Source organism: Geotrypetes seraphini, chromosome 2 (genome assembly GCF_902459505.1).
Source record: "Geotrypetes seraphini chromosome 2, aGeoSer1.1, whole genome shotgun sequence".
NCBI lineage: Eukaryota > Metazoa > Chordata > Amphibia > Gymnophiona > Dermophiidae > Geotrypetes > Geotrypetes seraphini.
In genome coordinates, this window is record NC_047085.1 from 378095684 (window position 1) to 378113996 (window position 18313).

The following is an 18313-nucleotide window of genomic DNA, read 5'->3' on the forward strand; positions in this document are numbered from 1 at the left end:
GTCTGTCTGTGTTAAAACTTCCTGCATTATATACCATGGGGCTCATAATCGAAACAGAAATACGTCTAAAAACTGGCCTAAATCGGCACTTAGACGGTTAGTGAGACAAGTTGTCCACATGCCGATAATCGAACCGGGTTTTAGATGTATCTAAAAATGACTCAGGTCTACTGTAGTACATCCAGAGCTAAAAGGGGCGTTTTAGGAGGACTGGTAAGGGCAGGGCGTGGGCCATCCTAGACTTAGTCGTACTGCATGTATAACCAAAAGTTTTACAACACTGCCTAGATGAACTTGGATGCTGTGACTTAGGCCAGTGTTCTTCAACCGCTGGTCTGAGGACCGGTGTCGGTCCGCAGAAAATTCCTGCTGGTCCGCACAGGTCCGGCGAGATGGATTGGGGCCATCAGCGTCTGGGCTGCAACGGCATTGGGCGGCATCAGGGCCCCCCGTGACGCATTTCAAGATCGGCAGCGGGCAGCACTCAAGATCAGCAAAGGGCCTTCCCCCCCTCCTGCGACGGCACTCAAGTTCGGCAACAGGCCTCCTTCTCTCCCCGGCATCAACAGAACTTCAGATCGGCAACGCGGTGCTCAGCCCACAGCTTCCCCTCCGACGCGGCTTCCTGTTTCCGCCCAGGCAGTTCGAGTCAGAGGGAAGCTGTGGACTGAGCACCGCATTGCCGATCTGAAGTGCTGTTGATGCCGGGGGGAGAAGGAGGCCCGTTTCCAAACTTAAGTGTCATCGCCGGGGAGAGGAGGCCTTGCCGATCTTGTTGCCAAAATCGGAAAGAAAGGTGAGAGAAGGGGGGCAGATGACAGAAGTGGGGGAGAGAGAAGGGGGGCAGATGACAGAAGTGGGGGGAGAGAGAAGGGGGGCAAATGACAGAACTGGGGAGAGAGAAGGGGGGAAAATGACAGAAGTGGGGAGAAGGGGGCAGATGACAGAAGTGAGGAGACGGGGGAGAGAGAAGAGGGCAGATGATGGAAGTGGGGAGAAGGGAAAGCAAATGCTGAATGGAAGTGGAGAAAGAACATATACTGGATGGGGGGAGAAGGGGCAAATGACAGAAGTGGGGAGAAGGGGGCAGATGACAGAAGTGGGGAGAAGGGGGAGAGAGAAGAGGGCAGATGATGGAAGTGGGGATAAGGGAAAGCAAATGCTGAATGGAAGTGGAGAAAGAACATATACTGGATGGGGGAGAAGGGGGCAGATGACAGAAGTGGGGAGAAGGGGGAGAGAGGAGGGCAGATGATGGAAGTGGGGATAAGGGAAAGCAAATGCTGAATGGAAGTGGAGAAAGAACATATACTGGATGGAAGGAGCGATAAAGAAAAAGGACATATGCTAGATGGGGGAAGAAGATAGAGTTAGTGAGATAGTGGAGGGGCGAAGGAAAGGGGTGGCATGATGTGGGTAGACAAAGTGAAAAGAGGGAATATGAGGACTGCGTAGTAAGAAAGAATTTAATTTAGATGGAGGCAGAAAATAAAGAAGGAAGACCAGAGAAGAAAAGGAAAGAGGAGAGAGAGATGCCAGAGAACGGAGGAGACAGAAATATCAGATCTGAGCGGAGGAAATGACAAGAGAGAGATGCTAAAAACCACAAGGGGGAGGGAAAGAGAGATGAAAGGAGAAAGATGCCAGACCATGAGGGAACAGAGGGAAGATGATGGATGCCAGACCAAAGGGGGGGGGGGCTAGAGGAGAGATGGCAGGAGGAGAGAGACAGTTTCTTGAAGGGGCAGACAGTGGGTGGAACAGGCAGATGCTGGATTGAAGACAGGGCAGACGCTGGAAGGAAAAGAGTGAAAAGAAGATGAAAGCAGAAACCAGAGACAACAAAAGGTAGAAAAAAAATAATTTTATTTCTATTTTGTCATTAGAATATATCAGATTTGAAATATATATCCTGCTAGAGACATAACTGGGGACTGCAAAGCCCAGGCAGTGCTTCTTTAGCTTCCAGCTGGCTTCCAGCTCTCTCTGACCAGGGGGCACTCTCCTAACACTATTCCTGTCATGTGTGACTGCAGTTTTCTGTTAGCATGATATTTCTGTGTAGCATTCTGTAATAATTTGGCTTGTTCAGTTTTCTTGATAGTAGAGGAGATATATGTGAAGGGGAAGGGAAATAGGGGTTTTATTGGTCCTTGCTCTGTATATTTGTATTTATAAAATGACAATTGTACAGAATATTGTTTCTTTTTATACTTTAATAAAATACATTAAATATAAAATCATAACTGAGGCTTGTGCGGATGGGATCAGATGGTTTGCGGGACAAAGCTCGTGGAGACGGGGCGGAAATGTTTTTTTTAATTTCAGTCTTAGTAGTTTGCCGGTCCACAAAATAATTCTTTTATTTCTGCCGGTCCACAGATGTAAAAAGGTTGAAGAACACTGATTTAGGCCATCTAAAACCAGTTCTAAGACATAAGAAGGTATCCAAAGTGACCAGATAACCACTGTAGGGAGAAAGTACAGACCCCTACCTCCCCCCCCCTAAAAATAGTAATAACAACTTTACATATCTCCCTCCAGAACATCAGCACTAGGCAGCCTGGCATAGGAAGGCCTAGTAGAGCTGCACAGAGGTGGCTTAAGTGGTCTGGGGGGTTGGCTAGTGAACCATGAAGAGGAGGACCCAGGCCCATAAGCCACTCTAACCACTGCATGCATGGTGAAACATGTGCACTCCCCCAAACCCTTATGTACTGCCATATAAGTGGCACCTGCAGCCATAAGAGCTATTGGGATGGTAGACAGATGGGTTAAGTCGGTTCTGGGGGTGTTTTGGGGAGCTTACCATGACCTATAAGGTTGTTGTGGTGAGATGTGTATGTGGCACCCTTTTATAAAGTTCATAGTAGTGCCCTGTAAGGTACTCTGGTGCAATGTTTGGGTGTCCAGTCCATCACTTTGTGACCCCGCCCATGTCCAAAAGGTCTTTTTTTGTGTGTTTTTGACTTGGACGAATTTGGACATATTTTTCACAAATGGACCTTTTCCCATGTCCGACTAGCAACTTAAGGCCCAAAATGGACTTAGACGTATCTTTTGATTATGCCCCTTCATGTATGCAACACCAACTTGTCCGAGGCATTAATTCATATCTTCTCAGAACTCTATTTCTCTTCGGCTACAATAGCCAATACCTCGCTAATGATATTTCCTTCTCCTAGAGGAGTTGAATATAAATAAATATTCAACTCTTTATTCACTTATGTTGCTATTAAAATCTGAAACAGTCTACCTACAAGCACAAGAAAAGTATCCTGCTATCTGAAATTCAGAAGAAACCTAAAAACATAGCTCTAATGCAACCTATTTGAACCTCAACCGCAGCAATGCTTATTGGACAGTTCCAATGACTATGAATTCAACTCTGATCACTAATGCTCATCAGTCTATAACCGATTACAGTAATCCCACTCGACTACAACAAAACTATCAGTTCAATATCAAATCAGATTGTAAAACATTTGCTGCTATTTATCTCTACTGATGTTGGAATCTCTGTTCAGGCTGTATAATGAACTTATTGTGAATCTGATATGACCTTCAATTGTATGTTCCCCCTGCTCTAAAAAGTGTTCTCTTACTTATCTATCACCTTGAACCTATGAAGTATGATCTATAAATAAAAGATTAGATTAGAAATAAGAGCATACTCAAGGAAAAAAAGGAAAGATACTCAAAAAAATAAAAGGTTAACATTTGAAAAATTAACAAGGGAAAGCACCCAAAAAGTTCAAAACATGCACGCTGAAGAGAACCACGTCCTCTCCTGACAACAGATGAAAAAAAGACCCGAGATTGAACCAATTTACTCCTAGCACAGTTCACAACTCAGCCAAGGCTCTTTAGCTGCCAAATCGCTCTTGCTGCACTCAAAATACCTTCTTTGTAGAGGTTGGCCACAATCACCCTGGAGAAGATCAAGGGCACTGCAGTCAGATTTAAGGGAAGACCCCTAAACTGAAAATGTTGGACAAGTAGATAAAAACTAAAGGAACCTTTTGAATAGTGCCTTGATCACAAATGTGAACATACACCTCTGAAAGATCTAGAGACAGGAAACTCTCAATAGCCTTACTGAAGGAATCCACAGGGAAGTATTTACCCCCCTTCAGATCTAAAAGAGGATGAAAGGACCTCCCTTCTTGGGAACCATGAAGAAGATGGAACAGTAGACTGCATTTCTCTCAGCCAGTGGCACCAATTCAGCTGCTCCAAGGAGAGCAATAACTGCAGTATGCCTATGACTGCAAACATTTTCAGAGCTGAATTGCAAAGAAATATCATAAAGGCATCATAAAACAGGCTCCACAAACTCTAGGGCATAGCCACTGTGGATCACCTCTAAAACACACTGGTTCAAGGTCATCTAAGCTCATTTCCAGAGGAAGAGGCAGAGCTGATCCCCTACTTAGTTCTGGAAATAGGGTTCCATGTCCCCTCATTAGAGACATATGACAGAGAGGTGGCAAATGAGGGACTACCATCCTTGTTCCTCCTTCGAAACTTCACCCAGCCACTAAAAAAGAGAGTCATACAATTCAAACACTAGCAGCCCAGTTTCTGAAATGAGATCTAGACCCCAATGATTTGGATAGCCGAGACCACACCTTAAAAAAAAATATAAACAGGATGGAGTCGGTCCAGAGGATGGCTATTAAAATGGTTGGTGGTGTTCCTCATAAAGCATATGGAGAGAGACTTCAAAACTGAATATGTATACTTTGGAGGAAAGGCGGGACAAGTGAGATAAGATAGAGATGGTTAAATGCCTACATGGCAAAAATGCATGAGAAGAATCCTTAATTGAAAGTAAACTCTAGAATGAGGGTGTGTAGGGTGAAGGTGACATGGGATAGACTCAGAAGTAACCTCACAAAATACTTTTTCATGAAGAGAGTGGTGAATGGCCTTCCAGTGGAGGTTGTGGAGATGAAGACTAAATTGGAATTCAAGAAAGCTTAGGAAAGTACATTGGATCTCTAAGGGAGATGCTGAGGTCTAGGTTTTCCCAGATCCCTTGACTAGTCTCTCCAAGTCCTCTTTCAAGACCGCCCCTTGAAAGGGAGCTTGCTGAAATTAAAGACAACATCTGCAGAACAATTTGGAGTCACTGAACAGGCCAAAATCTTGATAAGATCATAAAAGATGTTACCTAAAAAGGCTGCACCAGGCTCAAACTTCACAATCCAAGAGAAGCTAGGAGATAACCTAAAAGAGCAAGGCTCTTGCCACATAATATCCACAAATTACCACCTGGACTTGTAACATAGAGAAATCAAAGGCCTGCTTATGAAATTATTCTACCTTCCAGTCATAAGACTCCTTCAGTGCTACCCCTTCCTCTAGGGCCTGCTCAAGGGACTGTAGTGTACTGAACCAAGTTTTTGCATTGGTGCCCCCCTCCCACCATGATCTAGTAGCTCCCCCCTAACGCTGGTGATAAAAAGGCACCAAAATCCTAATCTCAATTCAGCATCTCTTCCTCCCTGCCAGTAGAGGGGAGGGATGAGAGAGGGAGAGATGCTGGACTCGGATTCTGGCACCCGTTATCAAATGCGTTCTGGGGCAGGGTCTCGGCCTTCCTCCATGAGGATGGTGTTTTGGGTTTGTTTTTTTTATCATCATCATCAGTGTATACATCAAAGATCTACATTAGGGAATGCCAAGAGCTTGTCTAAGTCTTTCTGAGGAAAGGGATAGTCTGTCCCTAATTTTGGTACCTTAGAGTAGAGAATGACACGGGGAAAAAAATCTGTCCCCATCACTGCACCGTCCCCGGCCCACCATCCTCTGCACCGCCCCGTCACTGCCGTTCCCTTCACCGCCCCGTCACCGCCATCCCTTTCACCGCCCCGTCACCACCACTGCCATCCCATTCACCGCCCCGTCACCGCCACTGCCATCCCATTCACCGCCCCGTCACCGTCCCCGTCTAGCACCCATCTTCTTCCCTCCTCTCCCCCATAGTCTGGCATCTGTCTTCTTCCCTTCCAGCGTCTTCTCCCCACTCTGCCTTCCACATTTCCTTTCAGGGTCTGTTCCTCTCTACCCTCTTTCAATGTCTGTTCTATTCCTTTCCACCACCACCCTTCCCTCCCTCCGTTCCTTTCTACCACCCTTCTTTCATATCTTCTATCAGTCCCCCCACCATCACTAGCAGTCTCTCTTCTCCCTTACCATGAGCAAATAGAACTTCTGAAAATTGTATTGCTGAGGCATTATTTCTAGTACGCCTTTTTTTCCAGATGGATAATGACATCAATTTTATAATTCTTACTGTCTGCTCTGATTTCATTCACAATTTGGTTTGCGTTTTGTACCTGAGGATTCCATGAGGCATTTAACCTTTTCCTGTCTCTTCTGTGATTTCAAGTTGATTCCTTCAATAATGGAGTCTCAAGGCAGTAGCAGTTTTCTATTTTGGGCTCTTTTGACATTGTTTAAGGGATTTTTTGTACATTTGGTGCTGGTCTTCTTTGATGAGGTCACTTCAGAATCTATTTCCAAGGAAGAGAAACTTTTTCCCTTCCACCTTCCTTCCTTGTGTGAGCCGGAACACGCGGTCCCCGCAAGCAAGTAATTTTATATCATTTTCATTCTATTCATTCATAGAAATTAAAGTCTAGATAATGCCAGTCACATAACAAAACATGATTTTACAAAAATAATTCCCTGCACAGTCAAGCCTGCAAGAATTACTAGATGTCTTTCAGCAGCTTCCCTCCCTCCCTCCCCCTTACCTTTGTGGCCAAGTCAAAATGATCTACCAACAATAAAATTTTAAAAACACAAAGCACGCTGTACGCAGAGAAAATGTTAATTATCATTTATATTCCGCGGGTTTTCAAAGAGGTCAAGGCAGATGACTTTATGCAATGTCACTTCAGTAACAACTACACAAAAATAGACAAATATTCCCTTTTTACTAAACTGCGATAGCGGTTTTTAGCGCAGGGAGCTGCGCTGAATGCCCCACGCTGCTCTCGACGCTCATAGGCTCCCTGCGCTAAAAACCGCTATTGCGTTTTAGTAAAAGGGGACCATAGTGCAAAATATAGACAGCAGATATAAATTCTCAAAACGGACACATTTTGATCACTAAGTTGAAAATATAATCATTTTTCCTACCTTTTTGTCTGGTGATTTCATGAGTCTCTGGTCCTTCTTTCTTCTCCTGCCCCCCCCCTCTTTCTTTCTCTCTTCCCCTGGCTCCCCTCTTTATTTCTGCCTTTCTTTCTCTCTCCCCCTGGCCTCCCTCTTTATTTCTCTCTCCCCCTGGCCCTCCTCTTTCTTTCTGCCTTTCTTTCTCTCCCCCTTGACCCCCTCTTTATTTCTGCCTTTCTTTCTCTCTTCCCTTGGCCTCCCTCTTTATTTCTCTCTCCCCCTGGCCCTCCTCTTTCTTTCTGCCTTTCTTTCTCTCCTTCTTGACCCCCTCTTTATTTCTGCCTTTCTTTCTCTCTCCCCCTGACCCCTCTTTATTTCTGCCTTTCTTTCTCTCTCCCCCTGGCCCCCCCTCTTTATTTTTTCCTTTCTTTCTCTCTCCCCCTAGCCCCCACAAAGCCATCGTGCCAATTTCTCCACTTCCATGATTCTTTCCCTACCCTCACCCCCAAGCCAGCAGCCGATTTCTCCCTGCTCCTTCCCCGATGTCCTGATGTCCTGAACTTCATCGGGCAGCAGCAGCATTCACAATTCACTGCTATTGCCCGCTTCAGGCCTTCCTCTCTGTCGGGTCCTGTCTTCATGAAAACAGGAAGTAGGCAGGACCCGGCAGAGAACAAGCCCTGAAGCCGGCAACAGCAGCGAATTGTAAACGCTTCTGCTGCCCGAAGAAGGTAATGGAGCATCGAGGCAGACCGCTTCTCCCCCCTCCCAGCCGAACCCCCACTGACCCTCCTATCTCCCCCCCCCGTGAACCTTTCCGACCCTCCCAGTGAGAGCAGCAAACCTCCTTTGCGGCTTTCTCCTCCCTCTGCCGCGTCACTGATGATGTCATCAGTGATGCGGCAGAGGGAGGAGAAAGCCGACGCTACTGGAGGGAGGTTTGCTGCTTTCGCTGGGAGGGTCGGAAAGGTTCACTTGGGGGGGAGAGATAGGAGGGTCAACGGGGGTTCGGCTGGGAGGGGGGGAGAAGCGGTCTGCCTCGGTGCTCCAAGGCCTGGCGCCATTACCTTTTTTGCCCCTCCCGCCCCCCCCCCCCCCTTGGTACGCTACTGCTCTCCAGCTCTCCTTAGTTTGCCGGTTTTCTTTTTCGGCGACCGGCACGCTTTCAAAGAGCCGCACACGCGCGACTGCTCAAAGTTCAATCTTCTGCTCTGCTGCAACTTCCTGTTTCCGGTTGGGTCAGAGCAGAAGATTGAATATTGAGCAGCTGCGCATGCGCGGCTCTTTTGAAAGTGTTCCAGTCGCCGAAAAAGAAAGCCGGCAAACTAAGGTGAGGTGGAGAGAGGAAGCTGGTTAAACGATCGAGCCAGCGTGCGGGTGGGCGATTGGGGGCTGCGGGGACCGCACGATCCTTTATGCCTCACTGCGGTGACAAGACCATTCACCGCTCCACGGGGCGGTGATGGCCTTGTCCCCGTCCCCGCAGAGGCTGCTAATTTTCATTCCCCGTTTTTGGCGGGTTACCCGCGGTTAAACGCAGTAGCCGCGGGTAAACCGCCACCGTGTCATTCTCTACCTTAGAGTACCAGATCAGGGCTTCCCACTTCTGAGAAGGCCCCATGGAAATAAAACAAAATATGGAGCTCACCCACCAACTAGTTAATAAAAGAAAGTAGCTCCTTCCTCCTTTCTAAAGTTCACCACTACTGCAGACTCTTCCACCTCTTATTCAGTTGGAGGGGGGGGGGGTTAAGCCTGGGCAAACAACTCCCCCCTCAATGGAAAATGCTCATCTTCCAGGCCCAGCACCCAAGGCCTCCTCTGAATAGGAGACGGGTAAATTAGGGTAGTCTTTCTCAGGCAGACTACCACTGGGGCACCTTGGTTACTTGGGGCCACTGGAGACAAGGCCAGGGGAACCCCCAAATCATAGCAAAATGATCTGGGTCCAGAGAAATACCCAGACCTTACAAGGACCTCCGAGTCCCTCCAAAGCTGCAAGTTCAGAAAGAAACAGAGCCCCTCCCTTATGAGGGCAAGCTAAACAAGTTAGAGCTCTTCATCTTGGAGAGGAAGACAGGGAACATAAAATTTATACAATTGCTAACAAACTGGGTAACACAATAATAATGGGTGATTTCAACTACCCCGATATTGACTGAATGAATGTAACATCAGGGCATGCTAGGGAGATAAAACTCCTTGACGAAATCAAGGATTGCTTTATGAAGCAGCTAGTTCAGGAACCGACAAGAGGTGAAGCAATTCTAGACCGAGTTCTTAGTGGAGCACGAGGTAATGGTGCTGGGGCCACTTGATAACAGTGATCACAACATGATCATATTTGATATAACTCCTGGAATAATTTTGCACAGGAAATCCAATAAAACAGCACTTAACATTAAAAAAGGTGACATGGTAACATGAGGAGAATGGTAAAACAGAAACAGAGGTGCAGCTGCAAAGGTCAAAAATATACATCAGGTGTGGATATTGTTCAAAAATACCATCCTGGAAGCCCAGACTAGATATATACCATGGTTTAAAAAAAGGAGGAAGGAAAACCAAACGGCAGTCGCTGTGGTTAATGATTGATGTAAAGGAAGCTATTAAAGATAAAAAAAGAGAATCCTTCAGACAGTGGAAGAAGGATCTGACTGAAAATAATTGTAAACAGCATAAGGAATGTTAAGTCAAATGCAAGGTGCTAAAAAGGAAGGCGAAGAGATACCTTGAAAAGAAGATTGCGCTGGAAGCAAATACACAGTAAAAACCTTTTTTTGGTATATTAAAAGCAAGAAACAGGGGGAAAAAAAAAATCGGTTGGACCACTACACAACTGAGAGATAAAAGAGACTATCAGGGAAGGCAAGGCCATAGTGTAGCAATTAAATAAATTATTTGCTTCAGTCTTCACCAAGGAATATGTGGGGAAGTTATCGGTGCCAGAAATGGTATTCAATTCAGATGAATCAGAGAAACTCAAACATATCTCTGTAACACTGAATGAAGTAATGGGTCTATTTGACAAACTAAACAGTAGCAAATCACCTGAACCGGATGGTATATATCCCAGTGCTCATAGAATTGAAAAATGAACTTGCAGAGGTAGTTAGTAATTTGTAATTTTCCTCTAAAATCCAGCATAGCGCCGGAAGACTAGAGGGTAGCCAACATGATGCCGATTTTTAAAAAGGGTTCCAGAGGTGATTTGGGAAATTAAAGACCAGTGAGTCAGACATCGATGTCGGGCAAAATGGTAGAGACTGTTATAAATAATCATGGATTAATGAGAGAAAGCCAATATGGATTTAGTCAAGGTCAAGGTAAATCTTGCCTCACCAATTTACTGCATTTCTTTGAAAGGGTGAATGAACATGTGGATACAGGCGAGTCATTTGATATTGTGTATTTGGATTTTCAAAAATCATTTGACAATGAACCTCAAGAAAGACTTCTGAGGACATTAGAAAGTCATGGATTAAGAATTGGTTGAAAGACAGAAAACAAAGAGTAGGTTTAAATGATCAATATTCTCAATCAAGAAGGGTAAATAGTAGAGTTCCCCAGGTGTCTGTGCCAGGGCCACTGCTTTTTAACATGGCAGATGATGTTTAATGTGAGTAAGTGCAAAGTGATGCATGTGGGAAAGAGGAACCTGAACTATAGCTACGTGATGCTGGGTTCTATGTTAGGAGTCACTGCCCAAGGAGTCACTGCCCACACCTGGATGTCATTGTTGATGATACATTGAAATCCTCAGCTCAATGTATGATGGCAAACAATGGCAAACAAAGATGAAAATGTTATAATGCCCTTGTATCTCTCTATACACTGCACCTCGAATACTGTGTGCAGTTCTGGTCGCCATATCTCAAATTAGAAAAAGTACAGAGAAGGGTGACAAAAATTATAAAAGGGATGGGACAACTTCCCTAAGAGAAAGGCTAAAGAGGCCAGGTCTCTTCAGCTTGGAGAAGAGATGGGTCAGGTGGGATATAGAGGTCTATAAATTAATGAGTGGAGTGGAAAGGATAGACGTGAATCACTTTTCACTCTTTCCCAAAAATACTAGGGCTAGGGGGCATCTAATAAAGCTACTAAAGTAGTAGATTTAAAACAAACTAGAGAAAATATTTTTTCATGCATGTAACTAAACTCTGGAATTCACTGCCGGAGAATGTGGTGAAACCAGTTAGTTTAGAGGGGTTTAAAATAGGTTTGGATAATTTCTTAAAAGAGATGTCCATAGGAAATTATTGAGATGGCTTGTGGAAATCCACTACTTATTCCTAGGTATAAGCAGCTAGAATCTGTTTTACTACTTGGGATCTAGCTAGGTACTTAGGACCTGGGTTTGCCACTGTTGGAAACTGGATATTGGACTTGATGGACCTTTGGTCTGTCCCAGTATGGCAATTCTTATGTTCTTATGCAGGAGTGAAACCTGTGGAAGTTCACCACCTACACTGACTCAGTATGGACATAGCACCATGAATCAACCAAAGGTTTGAGTCGGTAAAATTTTTAAAGCAGAAAGAACAGGTGTAACCAACGAAGGTCATTCTGGTCACTCATCAGCATCGCACACAGAAGACCGCCAGATAATGGTATCTCAGCTGCAGATTTTGATATCAGCTATGAATCTGCATTTGTCATAATGCATGATGACTTGGGATACAAGAAGGATTGTAAACGAAAAATTCCCAGACAGCTTACTGACCCAGTTCCTGAGGCTGTATGAAGAAGATCCGAGTATTCTGGAGAGAATTGTCACCGGAGACGAGACATGGGTGCATCACTGCAACCTGGAGAGCAAAAGACAAAGCATGATGAAGTAAAGGAAGTGGTGCTCACCGGAATTTGGGAGCAGCCGAAAAACTTCTCTGCAGGAATGCATAAACTAGTTGAACAATACAACAAATGCATCGTCTTGCCTGGGGACTATGTGGAAAAGTGTTATGTTCAATTGCTCAGTTACTTCTATTAAAGCCGTTAAATGTATTTTGCCTTTACGTTTTGATTTACTCTCATATATAGGCAATGGAAACTAAGGAGTTGAGTGGCTCTGAATGTTTCTTGAGAGCAATCTGCATTACACTACAATATATTCATTATACTTGCATCAAGTCAGCACTACATTAGTGCCAGTATAAGGCAATTACAGTTAATTAAAAAGAGTAAATTATCCAATGAAATGCCAGGAAATACAATGTGTGTGTAACAATCTAACATAATTGCACACATTCTTTTATGACTATCTCCCCTTTTATCAAGTCATGCTGCTCAGCAACACAGCTTGATAAAGGGGAGGGGGGGGTGGCTATAGTATCAAAAGTTCAACAAGCACAGAAAATGGATACCATATATACTCAAATATAAGTCAATCTGACATCATTCTATTCAACGCGGTAAAAAAAGACGACAATGCCATTTTTTGCAATAGCTACGGGAAGGATTGCAGATCTGGAGGCAGATAAGCTAACCGCTCTGAATAATTCCCTGAGGCAGCGGTTAAGGATTGAAAACCGCGAAACGCTGGCTACGTTGGAGACACAATGAAGCGCCTTGTATAGTGCTATAGAAGAGAATAAGCTAAGTACAATTACAGAAAATTATCGATATTTGTTCTGGTATAATGAAAGCATGAGAAAAATGAGGAACAGCATGAGAATAAATGAAGTAATATTAATAAGTGAAAGTCAAAATAATAGGCAGTACTCTGTAGAGATTTCTACTATATCTTTTAACATCGTGGGAACTACGACAAAAGAGAAACATATAAAACCCGTCTATGAGTATATAAGGAATTTCTACATCAGTCCCTTTGCAAAAGATTAAGAACAATCAAGAAAGTCTATGAACTTATTTATAAGGAATATGAACACTGATTCTATGAGCTTGTTAAAGGAAATACAGACATCAATCCTCTTACAAACAGATTAAGGGAAAATTTTTTATAGTATTTATTTAGGAGTTTTAAAAATGGTAGTTAAAGATAAGGTATAAAAAAAGTTTGATATCTAATAAAAAATTCTAAAAAATAACAAAAGAAGAAAATGATAAAATGAAAAAAAGTTAATTGGGTTTGTAATGAGGGTGGCTGATGGTGTAGCCTATGATTGAAATTATGAATGAGCTGTGAATCAAGTACAGAATAATAGTCACTAACTCTGAGGCTATCTCTCCACCTTTGATATAAAATATAGATGAAATAGACTAGTTAAATATATGGGTGGGTGATATAGTATATTGTTTGTTTCAATGAAATTGATATTTCTAGTGGTAAATTAATTAAAAATATATTAATCTTTAGTAACTCGAATATAAGTCAGACAGCTTAATATTCAATTGCCCTGCCAGGATCTGCACCCAGCGCCTCCTCCCTCCCCTATCAAGCTCTGCATCCAGCCCCCTTCCCTCCATCCCCCATCAGGCTCTGCACCCAGCCCTACTACTACTATTTATTATTTCTATATTGCTGAAAGGAGTACACAGCGCTGTACATTTTAACATACAACAGAATCCCTGCTCAGAAGAGCGTACAATCTAATTTAGACAGGTGTGGGAGAATCATGATAGAGGAAATGATACAGTGGGTATAGGTATCTGACAACAGTGAGTGGGAGTTAAGAGTTGAAAGCACTCGGGTCATATGCCACGAATTCCAGCTTTGTGAGAATTCACGTGAGCCATTCAGGAAACAGCTCAGCGCCTACCAGCAGCGCCAGAGCACGCTCCCACTCAGTACCTCTCAGCGGCTGAAGCCGGAACTTGTGGCAGCGACCAACCGGGAAGCAGCAGGGCAGGATCATGGAAAGCTCGCTCCTACGTGCTACATGTCTGGACCACCAGGGGGGATTCAGCAGCAGAGGAATGTAAGGATGGACAGGGCAGGGAAGGGGGACAGGGGTGCACAGCTTGGTGGCCCGGCAGAGGCCTGCAATAAGTCCGAGAGGGGGGCAGGTGTGCGCTGGACGCTGGCCCGAATATAAACCATGATCCCATTTTTTGACCAATGTTTTTTTACCAAAAATCCTGGTTTATAATTCGAGTATATATGGTAACTGGATAGCATCTACCTTGAATTTGATGATAATTGTATACTATGACATCTGTATTTGGATTTCCTGAAATTTTACATTGCAATAAAATACTTTTTTAAACTATTTTTTTAACAGTAAAATCAACTATTAGCCTTTGTAACGTAGATATTTTTGTTTCAAGACTGCTTCTTGTTATGCAATTAAAAGACATAAGGCTCCTTTTACAAAGGTGCGCTAGCGTTTTTAACGCACGCACTGGATTAGCGCGTGCTAGCCGAAAATCTACCACCTGCTCAAAAGGAGGCGGTAGCGGCTAGCACGCATGGCAATTTAGCATGCGCTGTTCCGCACGTTAAGGCCCTAGTGCGGCTTTGTAAAAGGCGCCCATAGTAACACCTTGACTGGCTATTTAAATTACTGCTCAAAACAGTACTGTCAAATACATCTTCGTCAGAATCATATGGCTAGAGCAGAGGTTCTTCTCAAACCAGCACTCAGAACACACCAAGCAAGTCAGATTGTCCAGCTATAAACAATGAATATGCATGAGACGGCGCTGCATACAACAGAGCAATGCATGCAAATTTCTCATATGAACATACTGGGTCAGACTAATGGTCCATCTAGCCCAGTCTTCTGTTTCTAACAGTGACCAATCCAGGTCACAGTAACTGGCAGAAACCCAAATAGTAGCAATATTTCATGCTATCGATACAGGCAAGAAGCGGTTTCCCCCATCTGTCTGTTTCAATAGCAGACTATGGACTGTTCCTCCAAGAACTTGTCCAAACATTTCTTAAACTTAGCTACACTAATCACTGTAACCATCTCCTCTGGCAACAAGTTCCAGAGATTAACTATTCTTTGAGTAAAAAAATATTTCCTCCTATTTGTTTTAAAAGTATTCCCATGTAATTTCATTGAGTGTCTCCTGGCTTTTGTACTTTTTGAAAGGGTGAAAAATCGATTCACTCTTACCCATTCTACATCACTCAGGATTTTTTAGACCTCATTCATATCCCTGCTTAACTGTCTCTGTTCCAAGTTGAAGAGTGCCAACCTCTAGTCTTTCCTCATACAAAAAGAGTTCCATCCTCTTTTTCATTTTAGTCCTTCTTCTTTGAACTTTTTCTTATTCCAATCTATCTTTTTGAGATACAGTGACCAAAACTGTGTGTAATACGCAAAGTGAGGACGCACCATGGAGCGATACAGAAGCATTATAATACTTTCAAATCTTGATAACCAATCTGGCTTGATGTGTCAAGAGGTCTTAGTTAAGAACCCCCAGACTAGAGAAAGATTTAAGATACAATAACCTTTTACTAAAGTTGTGGCAAAAGTTGCCTTAGCGTGCCCCTTACGCAGGTTTTTCTCTATGCACCCTAAATTCACTTGTGCCATTTTCAAAATTAATATTGGCCATGGACTAATTTTAATCATGCAATAATTAGCATGCAACTATTTTTTTTTTTTTTTTTTACTGCGTGAGCCTCTGCTGTCACATATTTTGTAGGAAGTGAGAGTCCCCCACGCTAATCAATTAGTGTGCAGCAATGCCTCATGTGCTGATTAATATGTCTTGTCAACTCTTCACCCCCTAACATAACCTCCTTTGAGGAAAATAAAAAATATTTTCAGCACGTTGTACGGACACACAAAGGCAAATTTACCATGGGACACCAGCGCATGTTTCACAATAAGCCTTTTTAATGTGCAATAAGCACATACTTGTGCTATTACTCCAACAGTTTATTTATTTATTTATGCATTTATATACCACTTATAGTCTAAGTGTGTTTACATTCAGGTACTCAAGCGCTTTTCCCTATCTGTCCCCGCAGGCTCACACTCTATCTAATGTACCTGTTTTGTAAAAGGACTCCTTAGTATTTTGTTTACTAGTTGCTGTATTGGCTTTCCTTTACAAGGTGTAACCTATCATGTGAAAGAGTTTGATTCTACACAACTCAACCACGCCTGCTGTAGTTAAATGAAAACCTGCCAGATGGAAGAAAAAGCACTTTGTCTGACAACCAGGAACAGAGCAAACAACATGCTCCTACAAGCTGCTAGAAGTCCCTCTATTGAGTAGCAACATAATGAAGGTGGTGCAATGCACCAGAGCACCTGCCATCTCTACTGGTTCTCCAACATACAATATAGCCGAAGACCGAAAGAACAGGTGTTTAAAATGGTGGACAGTAAAACAAGAATGTACACCCAAACAATAAGAATCTTACATTTACAACATATATAGATATTTTAAAAGGGCCTGCGGGATTGCACATAATTCTTTATTGGAGAGAGGAGGAAAGATTAAAACCTAATTTGGTCGCGATGCTAACACTAGAGTTCGTTTGGTGGGAGGGGGGAAGACTAATTAGAACAGCTGTGGCATAATGACAACAACATAGCTCTCTATCGTAGCCTCACTAAGACGACAAACTGAAGTGCTACACCGTGACAAGTCCCATTCTCGAGCACACCTATAGAGAGGAACACCAGTACACGCTCAGCAGGAGGGAGGAGAAACCCCTCACCTGTATAGCACGTGATAGTCCCGGGAGGGGCTCTATTGGACGCTGTGGCAGCGCCAAGTGCCCCCTTGTTCCCTGTCTCGTTGTAGCGCGCCTCGTCCATTCCACAGACAACCCAAGTGAAGGAGCCAGAAACTCAAATCTCAAGCTCACCCACTTCACCAGTAAATGGGTGGGTTAGTTGAGCACCGCGAAGGAACACACAGCAGGAGGGGGGGAAAAAAAGGGGGGAAGCCCTATAACACGTTACACCCTGTGGGTCTACCTGGGCGGCTGAGCCTCTGCCAACCCACGGTGGTGACCGTCTCTTTAATCTTCGCTGCGGACGTCTCCGCGCGTACTCTCCACTTCTCGCCAACGAAAAGACAGCGGTGCGCGCACTTGATGACCACGTGACAACCGCCCTGCTGTACACAGCCTTTATAATGGCGACGAGAGAGTGGAGTGTTGCCTCGTCTTACGTCACTAAATGCGTCCGCCGTCGGAATCGACCCAGTTTCCGGCGCCGCTGCCTTCGCGCCCTCTGAGGAGTCTGCGACACAGAGGAACAGGAAGACGTTGACTGTTGCGTGAAGACAGGAGTGCAGGGAAAAGAAAGTGTTGTTGAGCGCGAGAGACTGTGGGGGACCTTCTGCCTTGGACTGCAGTGAATAGCTGTCGTCCGTTTCCAAAGTCGTCGGGGTTTTTTTTTTTCTTCTTATGTTATTAAGTTAAGAAACTTTTTTTAAAATTATTATTTAGTGGCTTGCTCATACAACGGAACTTGGAGGCCGTTTGCTTAAGTGAGTTAGTTAAGTTATCCCAGGACAAGCAGGCAGCCTATTCTCACATATGGGTGATGTCATCGATGGAGCCCGGATGTGGAAGCCTCGCAAACAGATTTGCTTGTAGAAACTAGAAGTTTTGAGTGGACCCCACCACGCATGCCTTCCCGCCCAGCGTAGGGCGCATCTCCTCAGTTCTCAGTTTTCCGCGGAGCCAAGAAGTCCGTCTTTGACTCTCTGCGTTTAACTTTGTTACTCCGTGCCTTCTCTGAACCGCGGTTTGTATTTTTTCTTCACGAATCGCTGTTCTTGTTTTATTTCTTCTATTTCTAGTTTAAAAAAAAAATTTTCAATCTTTCGTCCATCTGCCGGGGCAGGCCGCTCAGCCGCAGCCCAAGGGCTTCGATCTTGCGTTGGCTATTTTTCCTTCTATGTCTCAGCCTGTCACGGGCTTCAAGAAGTGTAGCCAGTGCCAGCGTGCGATTTCTCTTACGGACCCACATCGTCGGTGCCTTGGACCGAAACATCACCCGAAGTCGTGCGAGCGCTGTGCTACTCTTCAACCTCGAGCCCTTAAACGTCATCTTTTGGTGGAGAAGCTGTTCGGGATGGATTCTTCCTCCAATCCCTCGACATCGAAGGCGACCTCGGCCTCACCTTTGAACGAGACTCCTCCTGCTTCTACTGCTTCCACCTCGAGCCTAATCAGACCTTCGTCGTTTGCAGCAGCTCTCTCTTTCACAACACCTGCTGTATTTTCCACTGTTTCTTCAGGTCAGATAGCTCAGCAGAAAGTTCCAGCGGTGGTGCTTAAAGTGCCTAAGACTTCTAAGTC

General features: G+C 44.3%; 1 protein-coding gene across 3 annotated transcripts in view; it reads right to left on the bottom strand.

Annotated features, from left to right (window-relative positions):
* Positions 1-17131, bottom strand: part of NFX1 (nuclear transcription factor, X-box binding 1) — a 261059-nt gene extending 243928 nt beyond the window's left edge. For all 3 annotated transcript variants that reach the window (XR_004538087.1, XR_004538086.1, XM_033930649.1), the window contains exons 1-2: positions 16985-17131; positions 11852-11940 (exon numbers count right to left, since the gene is read on the bottom strand). Coding sequence is in view for 1 of the 3 variants with exons in the window: in XM_033930649.1 (XP_033786540.1) it covers positions 11852-11927 (76 nt within the window). In the remaining 2 variants the exon portion in view is untranslated. The remainder of the gene's footprint in view (positions 1-11851; positions 11941-16984) is intronic.
* Positions 17132-18313: the final 1182 nt, after the last annotated feature.